The following is a 24,452-nucleotide window of genomic DNA, read 5'->3' as shown; positions in this document are numbered from 1 at the left end:
TTTAATTGGTTTTTAGTATGTCAGTGTTAAATAAAAATCATTTGTCTTTAGTTTTTGATATATATTTTTCAATCTAGCACTCCTGGCTTTTTGTTCCAATGCATCAGCTGCTAGGAAAATAAATACTGTGTCCTTGAAGTATAATTTTTTGCTGTGTCACCACTAATTGTAAATGCAAATCTGATCTAAATATGGCAAAATATATTTTACTCATTTATTTTCTTATTCTCGCTAAAATGATTTTACAGTTTCACACAATTTTGGCAGTTTTTGGATCATTTTGTTTTGTGTTTTTTGTGTTGGGTGTACTAGTGCCTATGTCTTTCTTATACAGAAGTATAAGAACAACCTAGCAAAGGTTAACTAGACGTATATTGCCTAAAAAATGCGCAGCATTAGCTAGCTAGTGTATCTAGCTAGCACCTAGTTAGATTAGCCTTAGCAAAACAGTAACTAGCCGTCTTCACATTACTGCAGACTGCAAGATACTGAAATTGTTTATGACTAAAACAGTTAGAGTTGATAACAATTTCCAAAGGTAAAGAATACACACCCAGTTTAATCCACCTTCATATTTTTGTCTATTTATATTTTGTGTGTGCCTCTATCTCGAAGACAGTTGTGTGAAACATCCTGGAGACTTTTAACTTAAAATTTCATGCCATTCACTTGAGACACTGGCCAACATGTGCCCCAAATCCAGTGGTGGTTTCTTTGTGAAGTCCTGACTGGAACTGTCTGCAGGACAAAAGTCTCATATCTGTGTCCATTTCTGAAAAGGGTAGGAAGATAAACATTAATCAGGGATTTGCAGGGCCAAAAGACTTTGAACAATGATATCAGGGCCGTCTACTTTTTCTTTTTTCTCTCTCTTTTTTTTTTTTATTCCATTAGCATGGTTCCATTTCCATCTCCTTGACCCAGCGGGGCTCCTCTCTGTATCTTCTGATGTGTGGCAGCTTACAGCGACCTGACATTTCCCACTCGGCCCGGGCTAATCCCGCTCCCTGTTGTCATTCACTTTTGATGAGGTTTGAAACTTTCCTAGTAGAGCCAGCCAAACAACACTCAAAGCGCTATGGCACTGAGACTTTCAAATATTTACCCCGTATCCAGGATACATGGATAACACGGTCACACCAGCCAGAGGCAGGAAGGACAGAAATGATCCAGTCCAGGATTAAGATCATGAGTGTACATGGTTCTCCCCACAATGAAAAGCAGGGTTTTCCTTGATTCTTTTTTCTTAAATAAGAGATTGATGTACTATATAAACATTGTAAAGTTTGTAAAATGAACTTTTCACTCCCCAGTCTATATATGGAATCTGAAAAACTGCCCATTTTAATGTTGCAACCTGGAGTACATTTACATATAAGCACCCATTCAGAGTACAGCAATTGATCCAGTCCATTCTTGTTGAAGTGATAAAGATTGTTGTTACTGTGGACAATCTGTAGCAGAGTTATTGGAGAAGATGTGGTGAAATATATATATATATATATATATATATATATATTTATGTGTGTGTGTGTGTGTGTGTAGACTTAATCTTAAAGAAACAGAAATGTCTGTTTTTCAGAAATGTCTGTTTAACTCTATAAACCGTAAGGGTTTATATGTGAGTCGTTGGCCTTTTTTTTTTTTCTTTTCAGATTGTGAATTTTATTCCCAACAATGCTGCAGTTCAAAAGCTTACGTGAGATTCTTGAAGTCAGCTTCTCACCTGAAGGGTCAGAGTTGAAGTTGTAAAATGTTGACACCGTACAAAAGTTCATCAAAGTTCATTACATCTCAGCATTTAGCTAGCGACTTACCTGGTATTGAGTCAGCAGTTAGAAGGTGTACAAGATAAATAATGAATATAGGTGCAGTTCACCTAATGAACTAACAAATCTGTGCAAGGTTTCTCTGCACGGATGGAGCCTTCTCAGTCAAATGACTGATTAAAAGTTAATACTAAAACCATTATCAATGGTGTCCATTCAGTCTTTTTTGGTTCCATAGCTAAATTCTTTCTAAAAAACAGCATGTTTGGCCTTCCTGCTCTACAAGTGAGCATCAACTTTTTATACAAGATTAGCCGATTATACTCTGCACATTCAAAGTTGAAGCTTAATGTGCTAACCTTTGACACTGTCCAAGACAGCGTAATTGGCATCACTGTTTCTGGGTGAATCTTTTGACTCTCGCCTCCTCACTTTTGGAGGGAACATGTGCTAGCCTTTAGTCTCCCAGCTTGGTAGCATCATGGGATTGTGGGACACCTAGCTTGCAGGCAAAATTGCACACCACTAAATTATGGATTGGGTAAAAAAAAAAAAAAAAGAATAAAAATTCTAATAATTAAATAGGAAGCCTAGGATTGAAACGGTTTGTTATAAGTGATAAAGAGGTTAGAAATTGGTCAGGCCTTCTTTCTGCTTACTGCCTCTTCTGTTCTTCTTGTAAGTGCTCTGGAAGTCAGTGTCACAAGAGGAACGTTCCGGGAATGTCAACTGTGATCAAACTGGGCCGCATCAGTGAAGTGGCTTTATTGGTGAAGAACTGGAGCTTTGTTTCCCTAATGCTGCAAAGCATTTTAACCATCATAGAGCTGGGCGATATGGCCAAAAATGTTATCACGATAAACAAAATTCATATCGCCTGATATCGATACATATCGCGATTAATGTCGAATCATTTTTCAAGTTTGAAGGCCAATTTTTGCTGCTGGGTGGTTAATTGCTGTTTTGAACTATCTTTATGGTATTTCTGTTTTACCAGCTGGAAAAGCATGGCCTCAATTTTTGTAGTCATAATTTAAGAAGGAAAACGGATTATTTTAGCTATCAGGTGACAAATGCTCAGCTGTCCTGTTACAAATGCTAAACAGCAGTGCTAAACTAGTTTCTCAACAACGTCAACTTAATATGAACAGCGAACATTTACTGGCTCAGTACATCAGTGATGGATCACGCAGCCACCTAGCCAGCCTCACTCCTACCGCATCCATGTCAGAGCATGTCATAGTATTCAAACACCAGCTAGCGACGTCTGAATTTCTATTCTATCATAGTATTTGAGGGATAAACTGCAGTATATCTAACACCAGGCAAACAAAGGTATGTTTAAACTTAAAGCAGTGCTTTTGTGTCTTGTTTGATCTACAGTGTCATCAATCGCCGTGTTGTGCCAGTGACGGAGCACGGCTTCAAGTTAGCCAGCTGCTAAAGCAGCTAACCTGTAAAGATAGTGTTCTCCCACTCTCCAATGCCTCACAGCATCCTCAGTTTACTTTAATTTAAATCAGGGCTGTAACTGACATGAACTCACTTCTTGCTTTCACATTTGTTGCTCAGGAATGCACTAATACTAAAATATGATGGTTTGGCGCAGTAATATAGTGCTTTAGATGTAATTTAATGTGATTTAATTCTGCTAAAACTTAGGATGTATGTATAACTGTAGGTCAGTACAGTTATGCCACTTATCTCATCACTCACACTTGGTCACAGGAGAACAGATCATCGGTCGCTCCATTCAAGCAGGGAAGGTATAACTCCACGTTTCAGAAGTTGCTAATGTATACTAAAGTATAACTCATTTCATTCATCACCCAGCTCTCTAATCATGTCGAAAAAAGTGCATCGGAAGTGCGCCCTCTCCTGGCGACATCAGAGTAGAGTTGCTTTCCTTGCAGTAGAAAACGCCTCCAGGGCTGTCGCTGAACGTGGAAATGTGAGAATGGCCTATTATATCGAAAATTTATCGAACCTTTCTTATCGCTCTATCGAGGAAAAGTTATATAGCGATACTTATCGTTTTGGTTCATTGCCCAGCCCTAAGGCATCATTATATGGTAGAGAGGGTGTCCAAAGTGATCCTCGATCTACTATATGACAGTGGTCACTACCATATGACAATGGCCTCTATCTTTATTTTATTTTGTGATTGTTAGGATGATCTTTCATCACCATTAGTAATGTCAGTCACAGCAGTGTTTTCTGACTATCACGCTGCTTCATTTTCACTAATTAGCTAATTGCTTTAAACCAAACTCTTACACATTCTGTATAAAACACTGAACAGCTGCACATATGATAAGAATGACTAATCATAGACAGCCTGTGAACAACACAAAAGAACATGTAAACAAGTTTTGAAAAACTGTCATAAGACTAATTCCACCCTTCACATTTGAGGTCATTGATGTTCCTTTTAATGATCAACTTAGAGCCGCAAACTTCATCATTACCCGGGGCAGTCGTGGGCTGAAGGTCAGGGAACCAGCCTCGTGACCGGTTCGATCCCCAGAGCCGACAGCACATGACTGAGGTGTCCTTGAGCAAGACACCTAACTCCCAACTGCTCCCTGGGCGATGCGGATTGGGCTGCCCACCGCTCCGGGCAAGTTGCTCACTGCCCCCTAGTGTGTGTGTGCTCACTAGTGCGTATGTGGTGTTTCATTTCACGGATGGGGTAAATGTGGAGGTGGCTACAGAATCCCTCTGTGAACCAATGAGTTAATGTTTGTCTGTTTAACCTCAGGGAAAGAAAAGGCACCAAAACTTGACAAAATTTGAGCTATAGGATTACTTTTTAGATGATAGTTCTTGTGTTAATAATTGCTGCCTCTTCAGATGAGCTGATGAGCTTATGCTAATTGCTGATTGGAACATGGATGCTAATTGGGACTTATACATGAAGTATTTTCTCCTCAGGTAATGATGTGTTATCATGTTAGTTTGTCAGAGAAAAATCTTTTCACTACGTCTGGACCTAGCTAACATCAGCTAGAGAAAGTTAGCCTAATTAGAGAAATTCCTATACAGCCAACCACTCTAACCTCTTCCTTCTCAGTCACATACTTAACAATGCATCCTTGACAACATGGTCGTGCTAAGGCACTCATGTTTCATGGTAGTGTAATATACTTCAGTCATATACTTACACATGAACAGGATTTAATATCCATGTTAAGCCGTTCTGTTAAACCATAAAATCGCTGAATAGTTATCATGTTTCATGTTTTCCCGTGATGAAGTGTAACAAATGCCTGAGTAGTGATTTTAGCATATGAATATTGGCACCTTGAACAATGAACAAGTTTTAAATTCTGCTTTTCAGTTTCATGGCAGTTATTGATGTATGGTCACAGTTGGGTAATGGGCAATAGGGTTGGGTAAAGTTGACTTGTTACTGCCTCCAAATATTACCATAGTATGTGGCATTATTGGGAGGAATGAGGTGGTGGGTTACTACCAGGGATGGTGGAGTAGCTAAGAAGTGCGGTACAATTTTTTGTACCTAATTGCTATAGCTGCTACAGTTTTATGAAATGTAGCTAGTAGCTGTAGTGCCTACAAAAGTTTTGTGTAGCTATAGCGAAATTTTCACTAGAATTTCGCTACAGGCTTCAGTCAATCCACACTAAATTCGAGCAACAGAATGTTGTCGTTCACTGGGCTGGTGGTAATTGTGATCCTGACTGAGCCTCGGACAGCTCGAGCAAACGCGCGCCCTACACGCTGATCAACCCATACTAGTAAGTTTAGCTCAGGGGTCACAACGGAAACGTTAAGAAGAGCCATTTTGTCCTTTCAACAAAAATGAAACCACAACATTTTATGTCCGTTTTACAATCTCTTGGCTGTAAGTATATCTCAGTATGTGCTGATGTTCTAGTTTAGACTAAAAATATAATATAAACACAAACGCACTTACCTTGCTCTGCTTGCTAGCTCAGCTGTAGCCGCTTTTCTCCCATATCAGGAAACTTTTCCATGAGTTTCTTGTAAAATGTCTCTCAATGTTCGACTTTTTACAAGGCTGAAGTCGATTCTCTTCCTCCAGCTTCTCGTTCGAAATAGCGCAGCAGTACATTTAAGGTGGAACAGGAAAATTCGAATGAGAAGCGACTTCAGCTTTGCAAGTTGTTGCAGATTAAGTGTATCAGGAAACCAGCTGAGTGATTATAAATGCAAATAAGTCCGTTCATCTGCTAATTTTGATGGTCATCTTAAAACTTTTTTGCCGTTTTGTTATCTGCGTTGCTGTGTGTCTGGACGTCTGCGCATCAGTCTTCAGTGTTAAAGGTTGGTGAATTAGCAGTTCTACATTAACTCCAGCGTTTAAGACCATTTATTATGAAAACCGTGTTAGAACTGTGTGTTAGAATGATTTTACTTCAGAGGAGGATCATTTTATTTTGCCTAAAAATCTAGTTCTGCTGTGAAGCCACAACAGCAACAGTGGAGAGATTATTCACCCCAAACAGAGCCAGGGTCACTGATGAGAAGGCTGAAGTTTGAGGCTGAAGTGCTGCTTAAGTTTAATAAAGATTCTGAATGTTATGTCTGTACATACACTGATCAGGCATAACGTTATGACCACCTCCTTGTTTCTACACTCATTGTCCATTTTATCAGCTCCACTTACTATATAGGAGCACTTTATAGTTCTACTGTTACAGACTGTAGTCCATCTGTTTCTCTGCATACTTTGTTAGCCCCCTTTTACTCTGTTCTTCAGTGCTCAGGACCCCCATGGACCCTCACAGAGCAGGTACTATTTGGGTGGTGGACAATTCTCAGCACTGCAGTAACACTGATGGGGCGGTCGTGTGTTAGTGTGTGTTGTGCTGATCTGAGTGGATCAGACACAGCAGTGCTGGTGGAGTTTTAAACACCATCTCCACTCACTGTTTGCTCTTTTAGGTGCACCTGTGTTGTTGGTTCACCCTGTAGATGTAAAGCCAGAGATGATAGCTCATCTGCTGCTGCACAGTTTGTGTTGGTCATCCTCTAGTCCTTCATCAGTGGTCACAGGATGCTGCCCACAGGACTTAATGTTTTTGGTTGGTGGACTGTTCTCAGTCCAGCAGTGACATTTGAGGTGTTTAAAAACTCCAGCAGCACTGTTGTGTCTGATCCACTTGTACCAGCACAACACACACTAACACACCACCACCACATCAGTGTTACTGCAGTGCTGAGAATGATCCACCACCCACATAGTGCCTGCTCTGTGAGGGTCCATAGGGGTCCTGAACACTGAAGAACAGGGTAAAAGGGGGCTAACAAAGTATGTAGAGAAACAGACAGACTACAGTCTGTAACTGTAGAACTATAAAGTGCTCCTATATTAAGTGGAGCTGATAAAATGGACAATGAGTGTAGAATCAAGGTCATAATGGTATGCCTGATCAGTGTATCTTGCTGAAATGTTTAAATTGGAGCAGTTTTACTTCAACAGTTGATAACGCATTGCGCAGAATTCTCTGGTTTGTAGGAAAAACCTGGAATGGCTGACTTTGCCCTTAGTCTAAATTCTTGTTGGATATCACGCCTTTGGTTGTGTAGGTTTGGTTGTTGGTTACACTTTTTATATATTTGCAGCTTGTCAATTGTTTCTTTCTTGCACAGGATTAAATGCAGTGTCTTGCTCACATTGTCAGTTGGGCTTGTTTGGTGTGTCAGGTGGAGATTCTCATTCTGACAATCACGCTCTGAAAGTAGCTAAAATGTAGTGCACTGCTTTTCAAAAAGGAGCTAAAAAGTAGCCACTACTCTTTCTTGAAAAGTAGCTAAATTGTAGCTAGCTACTAATTTTTCAGTAGCTATCTCAACCCTGGTTACTACTTGGCACTTAATTGACATAAAAACATTTATGCTGCTTTTTTGCCATCTCAAAAATAATCAGTTTTAGTTCATTTAGAGAGTTTGGTTCACTTACATGGTCACCAAGTAAGTGATTCTCAAGCCATCATTCCACTGATGTCAAGCCATCTATCTAGCAGTTGCTAACTGTTACACAGTGCTGCGGAGGGAGGAGCATTAGCTTAGCTAGCATGCTAATAGCTCTGCTAACCATGAAATATGTTTGATTCTGTAGAAGTAAAGCACCAACAAAAGCGCACATGATGATGTGTGAAATCTGAGCAAGAACAATCGAACAACTAGAGCTAAAGGGACAGAAGGAGAAAGTAAACATTTTCTGTGGTGTTCAGTTCTGTATCCTGATCAGCTAACTTAACATTAGCTTAGTGAGAAGGCTACAGACCTAAACAGAGCCACACCCCTGCTGAAAAAATCACAAAACCATTAAATGTTTCTTTTGGTTGCTGGAGGAGTCTAATAGATTCTAATGGTTTAAGCAATGTTCTGTGACTGATTGCAGATGCATTTCATGGTTGCTTAATGTTGTCTAAAGGTTTTATACAGGAAACAAGTGGTCTTGAATTGCAAGCATTAGGCCAATTCCCATTAGAAAGCAAAACCATCATTTTAAATCCTGACAGTTCTTATAGTCTTTTTTTCAGCAAGGACATCACAGTACAGGTTTGATTTTGACTAACAGATCTGCTGAAAAACAGTTGATGATAAAAACTGTCTGAAACGTTAAGTAACTAGTGTTGGAGTGACAGAGTCAGACATGGAATAAAAAATTAGACACATCATTTTTAAATGCTACTGTATACCATATTACTGCTATACCACCCGCCTCTGCTTTTAATGAAATAACAATAGGCCTCTGTGGGTATAGGGAAGTGCTGCCTACAGTTGAGTCTTGCCATGTTGCCTACAGTTAAGTAAGGCACTGAGGAAAAGGCAAAACTGAGCTAAAAGGCTGTCAATACTGACCAAATTCCTGGTACTTCAGTTCAAAATCCTCAATAAATTTCTTCCCCGGATACCAAGATTTGTTTCAATTTCACATAAGCACTTATGTCTGTGTATAATGTCCATCAGTGTTTCATATTCTTCACTCAAAAACAAATGAGGCCATTTTTAATGCTTGTTTTGTCTGCAGCACTTTGCATTTTAATGTATGAAATTAGCTTCTGAAGGATATACAGTTGATGAGATATGACATAGAGCCAAACTGAATTGAATAGAAAGGCTGAACATTTTGAACAAAATGGGGTTTTCATGGTAACCCTTTGACTTTGATACAGCTTATCCATTAATGACACAAGGCCTTAAATAATGGCTTTTCTGTGCTCAGTCGCAGGGATGACTGTGGAAATTTTAGTCACAATTTAGCTTAGCACTTTATATGCAAATTGAAAATATCCATGGATGTTGTTGTATCTTTAAAGCGTGTGTATTAGTCATTCTCTTTCAGTGAGTTACGGAGTCCCATCTCACATTCTCCATGTGTTTCTCTCACAGGGAGCAGCCCATTTTCAGTACACGAGCTCATGTGTTCCAGATCGATCCAGCCACTAAGCGTAACTGGATCCCAGCCAGCAAGCATGCTGTCACTGTCTCGTTCTTCTACGATGCCAACCGCCACGCCTACCGCATCATCAGTGTGGGAGGGACCAAGGTGAGCCTGCTGTCCCAATGAATTGGTTTCAGAGTGCACCAATCAAGCAGTTGGTTTAAATCAAGCTCCATTTTAGCTGTTAATCTTATCTTCAGCTCGCAAAAAAAAAAGAAAAAAATGGAGGCACCATTTTCTATTACCTGGTTTTGTTATTACATTACTATGATGTTAATTTGAACAGGGCTGCTATTACTGAGGGAGCTTAGAGTTCTATGTATTATAGTAGGTATTTCGGTTCAGAATTCTTATTGAGCACACTTGTAAAAACTATGGATATATTGCTCTGGATTAAAATTGCGGATCTTGTCGGTAATCAATCATATTACAGTTTTACCTCTCCAGGTAAAACTAGTCCATCATGAATAGAGCTTTACAAATATCCTGCATGTACCTCTCTACCATGGATTTATTAAAAATATATATATATAAAATAACTGCATTTTCACTGCAGGTTTGTTCTGAGGAGTTTTTTATGAACTTAGTGCTCAGGGATGGTTGGAATTTGGCTGAGTGCTTGCAATGGTTATATATGTGCATTTTGTCCAAATGGTGCAGCTTTAATCCATGCTGCCCTAGGAATCTAGTGAAAATGATGTATAATGAGGTATTCTATGATTGTTCTATATAGATTGTGTGAGCAGCATTTTAAACGTATGTTTAAAAAGATATTTGTAAGACAAAATATCCAACCCCACCTTCTAATGAAAGTGTAGAAAAAGTGTTGATGTCAGTGCTGAGGGACCTATCTGCTGTTTTGCGCTGACTAATCGATGACTATTGATGGTGTGAATCGGGCATTTCCAGGTTTAGCGGGCTAGAGGAACTGTGCAGTGATGAGAAAGATCCTGGGGGATGGAGGTGTTGATCAATGAGGGAAGACACGGCTCGCACAGTGAGCATATTCACACACCATGAAGGGGCAGGGGCCGAGCTGCTGCAAGCAGTCAGACGAATACAGATCAGGGCGTTTGTGTAATGAGGATGCATGAAGTGTCTTGTGTAAATGCAAAGAACAAGGCCTTGATGGAGAATTCCATGAAATGCAGAAGCAGATTGCTTACCCCATGAAGCAGCTGCATGAAAAGTAATTTTTTTAAGCATGTGGTATTTCAGATGACATTTTCCACTTTTTTCACTTGCTGAATGAATCATTGTTATTTGCTAGGCCTTAAAGTAATACCTGTGGTTTTTTTTTTTTCTTGAAATTGCCTATTTTTCTTACTGCTTCTGCAGTGAAATGTGGCATCCCCTGCAGTATATTTTGCAGTCAGTTCCAAGAAATCGTCTTACAACCATTTTCAGATAAGGATTATAGACCTCTCTGTAAGTTTGTGTTCATTTTTTAGGGAAATCCCCCTTTGTAGACGTACAGCTTTAATCTGATGTCTGGTCACATTTTTAATAAAAGAACAAAAGGTCAGTGAATATAAGAATGTTTGTTTTCTAGGAAAGTAAGTTTTGCATGATCTTCCATGCAAGTAAAGTTTTTTTTTTTTTAGGGGTTATGAAATGAGTTTCAGTAAGTGATGGCATTTGTGTGAAAATAGCAAGAGGGCATTCATCCACTCAATTAAAAAAACATCCAGTTAATGCCTGCTCCTTGGTCAGAAACAGGTTGTTCATGAAGGAGACCTATGGAAACTGACATAGTTTGCAGAATACAAAACATGCTATAGTCAAATAGCTACCTTCCATGTGTAGGCAAAATAAGGGTGTACTACTCAAAGCTGGTTGTATGCATCATGCATTACAGAACATTCACTTATAATGTGGGGATGGGCAATATGGGCAATGTTATCATCATGATGCCTTTGTCTTTACTGAGTGTAGGATTACCATCAATACTTCTAGAACACTGAATGACTGCATGCATCTTTTAAAAAACAGATTTAGACCAATTGGACATTTGCAAAAGCCTTGCTTCTCTTAAAGCTGAGTGTACTCCACAGAACTTTTAAAATCCTAACAGATTTCACAAACAGAGAACATCAGACACTTAACATCAGTCTACAGAATTCACAGAATGTGTGTTTTTGCTGTGATGATAGTGCTGTGAGATTAGAAACTGTGCACAAAATTGTAACTACAAAAAGCATTTTATGCCTACCAAAAATGCTAACTAGGAAAAAATATGTGGGGAAAAAGCATAGCTATTACAGTAAGAGCTAGAAGTATTTTACAGTAAACTAGCAGCTGGCTTGACATTGTAAAGAGAGCGAAATGACATCTGAATCCATACATCATAAATATTATAAGGGCTCTTATTTTCTGGAGTTGATCTTTTCTGCTGTCTGCTTTACATATGGTGTCCATGTCTCTTTGCCTTTTTAAATTCACTTGAATCACTTTTTGAGTTACAATCAAGCTTCATGTCTGAAAATATCGGTAGGCTGAAAATATCAGAAGCTCAAGACTCAAAATTTACTTGTCTCCCCTCTTACACCACCAGATCATCTCCACTGTCAGTCTCTTCTGACCTGTAAAATTGCTTTAGGTTGTGAAAAATTGTCAGAAGGAGCAAATCAGGATTAAAATCAGGCTAATAAGTGTTTGGTGTAGCCCCACCTGTATTTACTGTTGCTATGTCCTTAAAACTTTCAGCCCAGGTCACCTAGTAGCATCCAAAGCACTTGTGCTAACAGACTAAAAGGTTCAGTAGTACAAAGGAAAATGTAAAACACTGAAGAGCACATGTAGAAACATTATACCATTCATAAATAAACTGGCTTTACAAGCTGTTTGCTGGAGATCTGCATGTTTGAGAACGGACAAAATATGTATATAGGCCATTAAAGAAAGGCAAAAAAGGACTGTGGAAACCATCACACTAAGAAGCTACTGGCCACTGAAGTGGCGGGATTTATAAATTCAGCATTTCTAATAATGAGCTAAAGCTAAAGCTAACACTGGAGTCAGTGCTGTATTAAATGCTGAGGAAGACTTGTCGTGTTTTACACAATGCCCTTTACTTATGCACACAGTGGTTGTGTACGAGTGCATGAATATTTATCTTTGCAGAGAATGCTTTTAATTGCAAATGTGAGCAGTGAAAGGTTCATTTAAATGACTAATTTATCAATTCATTAACTGTCAACAGCCAAAAAAATGCCAACCCGATGGAGAATATTACGTAACGTTATTAATCTTTATACATCATATTAAAAATAATCTTGTAGGTATGTCTGTTAATAGTTTTGGCATTAAGCTGTGCATTATGCATCTTCTGCATAGTTAAATTCAGTCAACTTAATCTAATCCAAAATGAATTTACTGCCACTGCCGTTCTCACTGCAAGGTTGTTCTGAGGAGTCTTGTCGTATCGCTTGATGGAGGAAGTAGATGCTTAGAGACATTTATAGACGGCTATGATTGGCCCAGAGTTGCATCAGCCTTTGTTTCTCAATAATAATTATTGTTATTATTGCAATAAACAGTGTATAGTAACTGCATAAAAAGCATAGTAAAAAGTAGCTGATTGGTTGTTGGTCCGTTATGACATCATCTTTATTTTATTATTTTATTTTTATCAATTGTTTGATTTTTCCTCCTCTTCCTTCTTAACCCCTTAAATGGCCAGTGCTTTATTACACACTTCTATAACCAAAGAATAGCTCAACCTGTTTGCAGTCCCTGTAGTTACTGAATAATTAGCCTTAGTATATTTTAAGCCTCATATTTTAACTGGTTAAATTGTTATTGTAAATGTTTTGAATTTCATTCTGCTCGTATTTTTCTATAAAAACATGCCACTTGTTAAAAACATGGCGCTGTTATTTTCCTAGTGCATCTTGTCAATTCCAACGTGTTCAGCCGAAATGCTAGTATGTGACACATACTAGAATATGTGAATTGAGAACTTCAAGAGTCTTTAAGAGTCTTGATGTTATAATTTTTTCAACATCTCACACCCTTTACCCCCCTGTTTGTATTGCAGTGTTCTGTAATTTGTTTTGCTTACAGAGCTCTGCAGAAGTGACAGCAGCATTGGGGTGTGTTTTCAACTGTGAAAATAAAATGAATGAAACCGACAGAGCGTGTGTATACGTGGCCCTGCCCCTCCCTCCAGAGCTGTGGCTGTTCATAGATTACTAGGGCTTATCGGAGTGTGTAGCAGCTCTACCCCACACCTCCAAACTGACCCACATTCTAATTCCACCGTGACCTCACATGAGTCCAATTCCCCCAGTTTTTAGCCAGCCACCCTGGTAATCTACTCACATAACCCCTTCTCCTCCTCAGAAGGGGAATCATTAGTGCAGAGAGAGAAAGAGAAAGAGACATTTATAAACTGCATCTGGCCTCTTCTTTCTTTTCCGTGCTCTAATCAAATATCCTGGACTGATCATTTATTTCATGAAAAAATAATCACAAGGATTTACAGTTTTTGCTTTTGTTGTTGCTGTTTTTTGGTTATCACAGTTATGTGCATGACATAGACCTGTATAACGTGACATGGACCTGTATAACATTATTTTTCCCAGTAAAGTACTTTATTGGGAAAAAGAAAATGAGAAAGAATTTAAATACTCTAATATAGCAGGCATTGGAAAAATGTTCTGAATATGTCATGTCAGGGCTTCACAGTAGCCTATTTGAGGACTACTAAATTCAAATTACTTTCTCAGTTGTTTTACAAGCATCTTGTCACTCAGGTAAACCAGCTAGCATTAAGTGACCAGCTGGAGTGCTAACGTTCAATAAAAGTCATTCCGACATTTACAGCATTTAGCAGACATTCTTATCCAGAGCAACTTACAAAAGTGCTTTGTTGTTTGCTTCGACAAAGTGCCTTTGTTAGTACAAATAGGTTAGAATACAAGCTACTTCTCAGTTCAGATATTGCTAGAAAACAAAAGCCTTTCATATCGAGAGAAAAGAATGAAAATTAGACAGAGTGTAATACAATACATTTAAATAAGTACTTAAATTAAAATCAAAGATTCTGGCTAGCTTAACCCCAGTCAGCTATTAAAGAAAGCACACTTGAGTGATGTAGTTTTGCAACTAACGGAGCCAAAACTGCTAAACATTTGCAGACATAGCTACTTATTTCCCAAATTGTTGGGTGTGCATGGCAAGTAACACATTCAAGGGCCCAATTCCATTTCTTATTTTTACCCCTTGTTTTCGAGTGTAACCCTCCCCCTTGAAACTGAATTACAAGGGGTAGTGGTTGAAATCTTCCCCCTCTGAAATGGGACAACCCCTCAAAAACTGGAAACGTCATCAGTTGTCGTCAGCGACTTTTACGTAAACAGACAAGACAAGGTTTTTTGGCCATTTCCAATATGCTGCCTCCAGCTTTCGTGATCTCACTTGTGTGTCACATGACAGGACAGGTGAATCATATTTAAAATAGCCTGGAAAAATGATCAGGACGTGTTTTCCTGCTTTGTCTCCATACTATAGCAATAATGGTATATCACACTGACATTTGCCATTTATCCGAAGGAGACTGGAAAGCATGGGCGCTTGCGATTCATTCAACTTCAGTTTTGCACATCAATCAAACGAGTCGCTAAATAAAAAAGAGCACAAACAAAAAACTACATCACTTCATTAACAGCTACTAGCGCTGCTTTGTAGGCGACTCTGCCAGCCTGCAGTGACAGCAGAGGAGTAAAGTTCAGCTCCTCACTGCTTAAATACATTTAGGGCATCAAACACCTTCAAAGAGGGGGATGACGATTATTTATTATCGCCACCAAGAATTCTTCGGTGATATGAAGCTGAACTTAGCTTTCTAATCACCAGCTTCATGATCAAATTCCTGTTCCACCTTAAATGGTGCAGCAGCCTTGGGTACCAGAATGTAACTGCTGCACCATTTAAGGTGGAATGGGAAATTTCACTAGGTAGCAACCAAGACATCAGCGTATTACTACCGATTTTTATGCATATTATGAAGGAAATGACCATAAAATGCTATTACATTGGTTCTTACAATACAACAGTTTTTTAGCAGAGAAAATACTTACATTAATGTGTCTCTTTGGCCACATGTACAGCCATCTTACCGATGATTTGCAGGGCATTTTGGGAATTTTCTCATAACACTTGTTTGTAGTGTGCCTCTGAAAAATCTCCATTTGAAGGGCCATGTAGCCCTAACACTTCACCCTACCCCTCCCTAGACGTGGACACACAAAACGGAGGGGTAGGGCTAAGTGTTAGGTGCAAGGGGTGAAATGGGATTGGGCCAAGGTATATGTTTACATTGAACATTCCTCTCAGAGCGCATTCTTTTTTGTTTTTTATTTATTTTATTCTGATCAGACAAGTAGGAATGCATTAATACCAAGACCCTGCATGTTAAAATGTTTGGTCAGCTTTCGAGTGGTGCAATGGTCCAAGTGTTGGTCCTATCATCTGGAGATCGCAAGATCAATCCCCAGGGATGCCACAGTCATCCCTCACCAGGAGTCCCGATGTCCTGGGACTGGAAGCACAATTTATTTTGTTCTGTCTGGGTGGGTAGGATGCCCTTCCCTCTCCTCATTACTTACTTTACATCTCCTTGGAAGCATGTGCAGGACTTCATTTTTTTGGGGGGGGGGGAAATTGGGTAAAGTCAGTCTTTTATATCAATGGAATCAACTAAATCAACTAAAACTGCACACACCATATGCATCAACTATTAATGTGTGATAAATATTGTCATATGTAAACCAAGAAAACATCTTTTCAGGTCTGTGTAAAAAAAAGAAAAAAAAGAAAAGAAACTAATCATCCATATTAAAAACTTTAAATATATCTGTAGCAATATGATGCTTCTCCTGTTATCATGTAAACTTGATTTTGCTCTGATTGTTTCATTGGCTATTTCTCCACAGGCTATCATTAACAGCACAATCACACCTAACATGACATTCACTAAGACGTCCCAGAAGTTTGGCCAGTGGGCAGACAGCAGGGCTAACACAGTTTACGGCCTCGGCTTCGCCACTGAGCAGCAGCTCCACCAGGTAAATCACACCAGAGTGCTCTACCTTTAAAGACCTGAGGTCCCAGTGGATAATGATGTTGTTCTTATTAAGATTAGTCTGAAGGAAGATTAGTAGTGAGTGGAAAGATATCTCATATCACATATATGAGCCAAAGACAACTCAGAGTTGATTGGCTTTTATTGCCCATTAAAGCACAAAATGATTTGAATAATCTGCTTTATGTAATTATTGCACCAGGAGGACAGGAGCAAATTTAATTTCAGCAAATAACATTTACACATGATGAATTTGTCCAAAGTGACTTATGATAGCCAATTATACAAAGTGTTACCAGAAAGTTACAATAGCAGTAGAAGATGCTGGCGGCTAGAATCGTACCCGTGGCCATTATTTTGGCTAAACCACGTTGACATTGATAAGATGTAATGTCAGTAAGTGTGCTATGATCTAGTTTATGTGAATATCTTTTGTTGCAGTTTTTTGAGCGCTTTAAAGAGATAAAGGAAGCTGCCCGTTTGGCCAGAGAGAAATCACAAGACAAAATGGAACTGGCCAACCCTGCCCTGAACATCGCAGCCCCACAGGTGGGCTCTCACACACACTCAAATGTACAGACACACTTAAGATGATTGGCCAAATCACGCTAAAGGGCCAAAACCGTTATTATCATCAGTTTGTCCCTTTTTCATCACATGATTGTGAACTAAAGGACTGGGGCACTATGGTGGAATTGTCAAAGCTTATAGATCATGTTCGTGGTCCAGTAATCCAAAACATGTAAGATTCCAGCTACATATTTAATTATTTTGAATAATTAGTTATTTTCACCAAATGTATAGCATTTAAGGATGCACCGATCATTTTAATGGCAGATTCCGAAATTTGATTGCAGGTTTATTGGTCTTTTTCTTTTTTTTTTTGAAGGTTTGAAGGCTCCAGATAGCCTCTTATTTTGTAGCTTTTTTTATTTTCTGTTTCAACTGAATTGCAGCAGTAGTTACATTCTGGCACCTGTTCAGGCACCTGAATGTAATAGCTGCACTTCTTAGGTGGAACACAAAATTTGAAGTAGAAGTAGGCTTTGGCTATAGAATTTCTCAACACATTTGTTTTATATGCGGTCCCATGCACTCGTGTCTCCGACCGTCAGGCACTGCTGGAATTTTGAAAATATTACTGTTATACACGCTGTCAGAACCAGCTGGTCCATGGCTGCTTTTCAAGTTCATATGAAATGTAACTATAACATTTGTGGCTCAGCTGTTCAACCAAAAGGGCTAAGATTAGCATTGTTTGCACTGCTTATACGTTGCATTATCTGCGCTTACATGCAGCATACCGGTATAATGGTTAAGACAGATCTCTTACGTAGTAAGAATTTTATTTGGTGTACACTACTAACTTACTGTTATAAAGTTTTAATCCATAAGTCATTTTGAACCATTTCTGTCTATCGATTTCTCATGTAGTGTTCACACAATGTAAAGGGCAGCTTGCACTTTCAGTGTTGCCAAAAAATAAGACTAATAAAAAATGTAAAAAGCAGAGTTACAAGGTTTGGATTTGATAGCAACAACATAGCTGATCTGTCTGACCTTAGTCTAAACTGAAGCCCAAAGATCATCTAGAATAGTTACTCCTCCTCTTGCAGTGCTGCAGCAGAGAAAGAGTTACTGAAACCCAAACCCACCTCAAGAGTGCAGGAAAGTGAAGGAGGAACGGAATGGAAAGCAGGAGAGGAAGCGGAGAGAAAGATGAGCTGGGTCATTCGTCTCACAGGAAAGAGAGAGGAGAAATAGGGCAGCGATAAAATTATCCCATGCAGTCCTGTGCCTTGGCTCGTGCTGTCTGTCTCCCACTGAATAAAGCTGTTAGGCTTTTCAGGTCAGCGGAGTGATTGGGAGCAATTAAACAATCAGCAGGTTCCGACGCTATGTGAATAACACTCTTACTCTTTAGTTGAGTGCCTGAGGGCTCCCCACGCACTTTCCTTCACATTTTGATTGTTTCTCACAAATCTGCAGCTATTTCAGTTTTGCCCTTTTCTTGGAACTTGGCTTTGTTGAGTTGTCACAGAAAAAAACACTAAATTGCACCCACACTCTTGAAAATAAAAGTGAACCAAAAAAGGTTCTTTGGAGATATGCCATAGGAGAAGCTCATTGGATGGTTGTTTAACCATGAAGTCTACCACCAGAGTAGTTGGTGGGCATGCATGTCCATGTTGGCTGTAGTCAAATGGATCAAAATGTGGAATTGGAACTTCCTGTGAACTACCATCTTTTCTATCAATGAAAATGCTGCCTTTATTGTTGGATGCACCGCAGATGTTTCTGAGCAAGCGAATGCAAACATTTGGAACACATTTCATGTTTGTTTTCATGAGAGTTAAAATGAAAGGTAGCTGAAGTGTGAAATATATTACTGTTAGTATGTTTGTAGTTTGTGACATGAAATAAAAGTCACATTTTCAGCTTTGTTGGACCATAATTTTACCTGTAAAGGGTCAAAAAGCTAATTTGAATCCACTTAACTGAGAGGTTCTACTTTGCCATCTCTCCAAAGAACTCTGTTTTGCGTTACAAATTGTTTTTCTTTTTTACTTGGAGTTACGTTTAATGCCATTGCCTCTCTCCCATTATGCTATCCTACTGGATTTCTGCAGTTCTCTCAGGTGAGTCGGAGTTGTATTGGCAGAATAAGAAAAAGCAGAAAGTGGCTTCTTTATTGCAATGCAACATGGTCAGCCTCACACAAGGAAGGAAAGACGTGCATAAAAAAGTCACTGTGTGTGTGTGTGTGTGTGTGTGTGTGTGTGTGTGTGTGTGTGTGTGTGAGTGTGTGTGTGTGTGTGTGTGAGAGAGAGCGAGAGAGAGGAAGAGAGATGATAATTATCCAAACAGGAATGACACACACAGCTACTAGTAATGCCTTTGGAAGTAAACGGCAAGTAAGCAGATTCCAGACTAATACTGTTCATTTGAAATCTTTGTTAGTGGTTATTAATTTTATTTTTTAATTCTATGTAGTCTATTAGCTTATTATTTATGTTGTACCTCCAAATTCCCATTTTTTGGATCAGCATCATGTCTCGTGTGATTTCATTCAGTGTATCATTTTACAAGATATAGCTACTGATTCCATAGGCTGGTTACAGGTAGCCTATAGATAGTTAAGTTCATTTGATGTGTTTATAGTTCTTCGTAACATAACAGTCAAACATCAACACTCAGTGTTTTAAAACTTAAAGTATGTTGTTAATTTGCTCATTACACTACACTGGTGTAGGTAATAGGGAAAATTTTGTGTCTGATACATATACTGGGTTTAAGGAGCTAAAAAATATCATTACGTTCTTGGTTGTCTCATTTCTTATACTAAACAGCACAAAATCATAGGTTGTAAAATGTAAAGTGAAAATATACCTAGAATTTTTGCGATTTTATGTTAATTAGCTTTTGTATTTCTTAATTTTCCATTCATTTTTGGAGTTTTATTATATATACATACAAATATGTTTTATTCTCGTGATAAAGGTTAGGTGTGGAAAAATTAGTAAAAAAGAGAAGAGGTTCATCTAAAAATTGGGAGGTTGTGAGCTCAAATCCCAGCGATGCTGTGACTGTGACTCATGCCTTTTAGAACTTTAAAACTTTACCACTAGGTAGAAAACAGTCGCTAAGTTAGCTTAGTTGGTTGCAGTGGCCTTAACTGAGAGTTAATAGTATACCTAATGTGATTATATCTGCAAACCTAAGGTTTTTATTTGATGTAAAGGAAAACTGGGAAGATCAGTTTATGAAATCAGTTTTTATCAGTTAATGTGAGTGTTGTAAAATACCTTGCGGACCACCGGGCCAAAGAGTACACTTCTCCGGAAAGGCACCAGCAGTGCTGCAGAGGTCGAGCTTCAAGACCTTCAGTCCTCTGTCCTGCTGTCCTCTGTACCATTGTCCTGTTGTGGTGCTGAGCAGCTGGTCAGTTATCTGGCCTGGAGGCAGAGGAGTCAGGGGCAGAGCAAATAGAAGTGTTGCTTTATCACACTGAAGCAGGCACACTGACTGTCCAGAGGTCCTGCGGTTATACTCCCCACCCAGAGAGAACTGCATCATTCTGCACTGCTGCAGGCTGAGAAAGTGATAAAGCAGCTCTTTATAATGAGAGACAGAGAGAAAGAGAACCTGTTCCCTTTTCACGTTTTAACCACAGTTTTAAAATGTAAAAGGGCCAAAAAGCGTTAACTGGCGGACTGCTGTCCGGATGCAAAACCAAAAGGTCACATTTCAGTGACCTATATGAACAGGAATCCAGGGGCAGATTTTGTGATTCTGGAGCTCTGGGCAAAAGACAGGAATGGGGCTACCTGGATGCATCATTTTTAAGTTGAGGCTCTGGGCTCCCGAGTGGCGCAACTGTCTACACTGCAAATAAAATATATTTTGGCAAGTGAAATTTTAAATCTAGACGATGTATCTAATATTTCTCATTTTGAGATTGTTGTAAGAATAGTTCAAGATTATTTATTAATTAAAATAATTCAGTCATATCATTTTAAGTGAAATCACTATATTGGTAGATAACTTTACTTGCTTTAAGAAATATGCTTAAAATCAAGCAAAATGATCTTCCAACATTGTCAGATAATTTGGTACAGAGTAACATAGTAAAGTCATGAGCTATGAAATTTTTCCAGAAAATTTCTCCTTTACTTGCATTTCTTCGCTGCACTTAGACCACTTAATTCGATTTTCCGTCTCAATTCCCAGAAAATCGTGCTGAAGAATCACACTCTGTGTACATTATTGCCTTTTTCATAACACATCATCTTTATGCAGTTGTCATCACTTAATATGTAATCGCCTGTTATAACCATGACAGGGGGTGGGGCTGCATTCACATTACTTACTGAAAAGAATGCTATAGTTTATAGTGTATATACAGTCATATACAAAAGGTTAGACACCCCCAATCAAATGACATGTCTTGTTGATTTTTTGTGTGAAAATAAAATCCACACATCCTCTACAGACAACATAAATATGGCATTTTCCTGCAAATGTCAGTGCATAATTTATATCTATTTGCTGAACCTACCATTTAGGGAAAGACAATTAAGAAATAATATAGGCACAAGACATTAAATTAAAATGAGTAGAATAGTGTTCTGTGTAGAAGAAGTACTTATTTTCACTTAGAACATTAATAAAGCATATAATTTGACCGGGGTGCACAAACCTTTGAACACTGCTGTATAATTATAGTTAATTAAGTGTCATTAGTTAGTTAAATATAGTATAGTTAAATATAATTTCCTAATTATTTACTATAATAAATCTTATTGTCCCCAAAACACTTTAAATTGCAATAAGACCTTGGTTTATATTCTGATAAGTAGTTTGTCACATTTCAATCTACACTGTGCAAGCTATTATTGAAAAGCAATTAATATGACAATAAGTGATTCAGAATTTCTAAATGGTAGTATTCTGTCTGATTAACTCATAGCACTTATCATTCTGTTATTCTGTTAGCCTGACTGCATGTTTTTTTCCTCTTTAATGAACATAGTGATGTTTTCACAGCAGCAGTAAAATTTAGATGTCATGCACTATAATTAGTACAAAACAAACCTCATCTCATGAGGATTATTCTCATCATGCCTTCCTTGTCCATAGAGCTTTCCCATAGAGGTGTTAAAGGCATTATTTTTTATTTATGCCTTTGTTGTTTTGGCTTAGTACATTGCATGCTTCATTGACTTATCATTATATTGGAAAAAAATATGAAGCTGACTAGAAAACCGCATAAACCATGTAAATGTGCAAAGGGTATAAAATTCTGTCAGTTTTGTAAAACCAGTGCCAGTTATACATGCAGTTGAAAGTGAAGTACTATAAAAGTTGTTATACAGTAATCCCAACTTATGGAGTGTTAGACCGCAGTTTCTCAGGAACTTCAGGGTGAGTACTGAAAGCATGAGTTTTATAGTTTTAACAAATGCATTATAAATAGGTTTCAGTTAGACTGTTGATGTTGATTTGCTACAGATGATCTGTAAAGTCCCCCATTCTGCCAAATGATGGGTTATATGTAGACTAATAGATGAGGCAGGAATCCCAAGTCTAAATAGCATTAGTACAGAATACTGAGTTTAACAGGAGTTTTCCTTAAGTTCCTTAAGTTAAAATATGTTAGTCATGTGCTGGTTAGCACCAATGGTTGGTTGGTAAGTCGCTCTGGATAAGAGCGTCAGCCAAATGCCATAAATGTAAATGTGCAGCTTCACAGGTTTCAAATAAATAGTAGAAGCTATAAAAGAAATTATGTTTTAGATGCATCCAGAATAATGAACAGAGCTGTAGATTGTTCTGAAATGACTCAGTTTTTCAAACGTCATGATCACATCTTGAGGCAGAAAAATGTAACAAAAATGAGTGTAAGCAGAGAATTAGCTTATATAATGTATCATTAACTTCATCTTGAACCTTAAATACTCATAATATTGAATACAGCATCTAAAAAAACAGGTTTATATGTTATTATTATTCATTAAAGTTTTCTCCTCTCAAAGATGAAAACTTAAAGTACTGTTTATCTGATGATAGTTTTGCTGGTTTACCAGGTCTTGCATAGTTGTCAGGAGTCCCATTTTCTCTTTCTCTTTTAATAATTTTCTAAACTACAGTTTTGGAAACTTGTTATTTCACATATTTTCCTTTGACTTTCCCCTCTTTATGCACCTAAATTATCTCCTCTGAAATATCTCCTGAAAAGTTAAAAACTTAATGGCCACTGTGACTGGAAATTAAATAATGGAAGAATGGTCTCTAACTTAATTATGTATAAGCGTAGCCTGAGCTACTGAAGGATCTAACATTTGTGTTGCTGTGATCATTACATTGGTCGCTGGTGTAGTCACTTCACTGCAGTGGATATCATTTATGATAGTGTCATTGTAAGTGTTGAGACAGTTGTCAGGGCTGACAGTTGGAGTGGTGCAGCCACATGCTGAGGTGTGTTTGCTTGTGTTTTCAAGGATTTGTCGGATGAGCTGCAGTCCCCCCCTGTGATGTGTGTGAACGGACCAGAGGACAAGCTGTTCCGCAGCCAGAGTGCAGACATCACTCTCTCATCAGAGAAAGAGCGCATCAAAAAGATGCTCTCTGAAGGGTAAGACCAGTACAGTCAACGAATGTCTATGACACAGAGCACGCTCAAGCTCACATTCAAGTGACATCCAAGAATTTTTTTCCTTTTAATAATAACATTAACCTGCCCAAGGATTGTTTGGCTAAATCTGGTATATTTAGATAATGAATAATGATGTTGGTTAATGTGTATTGTGCCTGTTAAATAATGAAGTAGAAGCTTACAGAGAGCTATTAAACTTAATGGTTAAGAATTCATAGCATGATGTCCAAGACATTATTTTAGACATTTTTTTTGTTTTAAATAGATTTGTTGACCTAAAACATTTTTTGAAAATCCATTCCTGGACGAGAGATGCATGCAGGGCATTGTCAGGCAAAATAGTTCCCCCAAAAACCAAAGCACCATTTAACCACTATCGGCATCACTCACAAGACTCTGACGTCATAGGTACATTCATTGGTAAACATCGTGGCCCCTGGTTCCTGCCACCACCACTGTAAAGAAATCTGAGTTAAGTCTTTCCACAACAAATTCTTTCCGCACCAAACTGAATGATTTTACATCTCAGTGATTGAATTATACAGAAATGTAAATTGAGTTCCCCTTTAAAACAACAAGTATTTTACAGTATCATATTCAGTTTGTCGAGGACTTTTTTTCAGCTTTATAAGTTAAAAAAGTCAAAATCATGTCAACATACACATTAACACTAATGCCAATCTTTCACACCAGAGGTCATGGTTGCTGCAGTGGATTGCTCACTCCGTTTATTGCATCAAGCTCCAACTTCAGAGTAAGTCAGGGATTAACTTTTCTCCCCGATTTAGTTGTATCTAATTCCACCCACTAGTTAGTACTCCACCCATCACATGATACTACCAGCTCTAAGAGAGCGATAGCTTGCACAGGCTTTCTCAGAGACTGTGAAGCGAGCCACCACATCTTTTGGAACTACTGCTAACACAACATTGTTGGACAGTTGAATTCACATATCGTTTTCAGTTACTTTACCATTTAAAAGAACAGTGGACAGGTATGTAC

The 24,452-nt window shown here is 38.4% G+C and overlaps 1 protein-coding gene across 2 annotated transcripts in view; it reads left to right on the top strand.

The window, feature by feature from the left end:
• Window positions 1–24,452, top strand: part of LOC108427175 (homer protein homolog 3) — a 66,144-nt gene that overhangs the window by 18,944 nt on the left and 22,748 nt on the right. Inside the window, exons 3-7 of one of the 2 annotated variants that reach the window (XM_017697144.2) lie at window positions 9,156–9,312; window positions 16,146–16,277; window positions 16,736–16,843; window positions 18,925–18,933; window positions 23,296–23,429. In XM_017697144.2, coding sequence (XP_017552633.1) covers window positions 9,156–9,312; window positions 16,146–16,277; window positions 16,736–16,843; window positions 18,925–18,933; window positions 23,296–23,429 — 540 coding nt within the window. The remainder of the gene's footprint in view (window positions 1–9,155; window positions 9,313–16,145; window positions 16,278–16,735; window positions 16,844–18,924; window positions 18,934–23,295; window positions 23,430–24,452) is intronic. The other variant, XM_017697146.2, reaches the window with a different exon arrangement.

This window comes from Pygocentrus nattereri, chromosome 19 (genome assembly GCF_015220715.1).
Source record: "Pygocentrus nattereri isolate fPygNat1 chromosome 19, fPygNat1.pri, whole genome shotgun sequence".
Classification (NCBI taxonomy): Eukaryota; Metazoa; Chordata; class Actinopteri; order Characiformes; family Serrasalmidae; genus Pygocentrus; species Pygocentrus nattereri.
The sequence above is the reverse complement of the archived record's forward strand: the minus strand, read 5'-3'. Positions and strand labels throughout refer to the sequence as shown.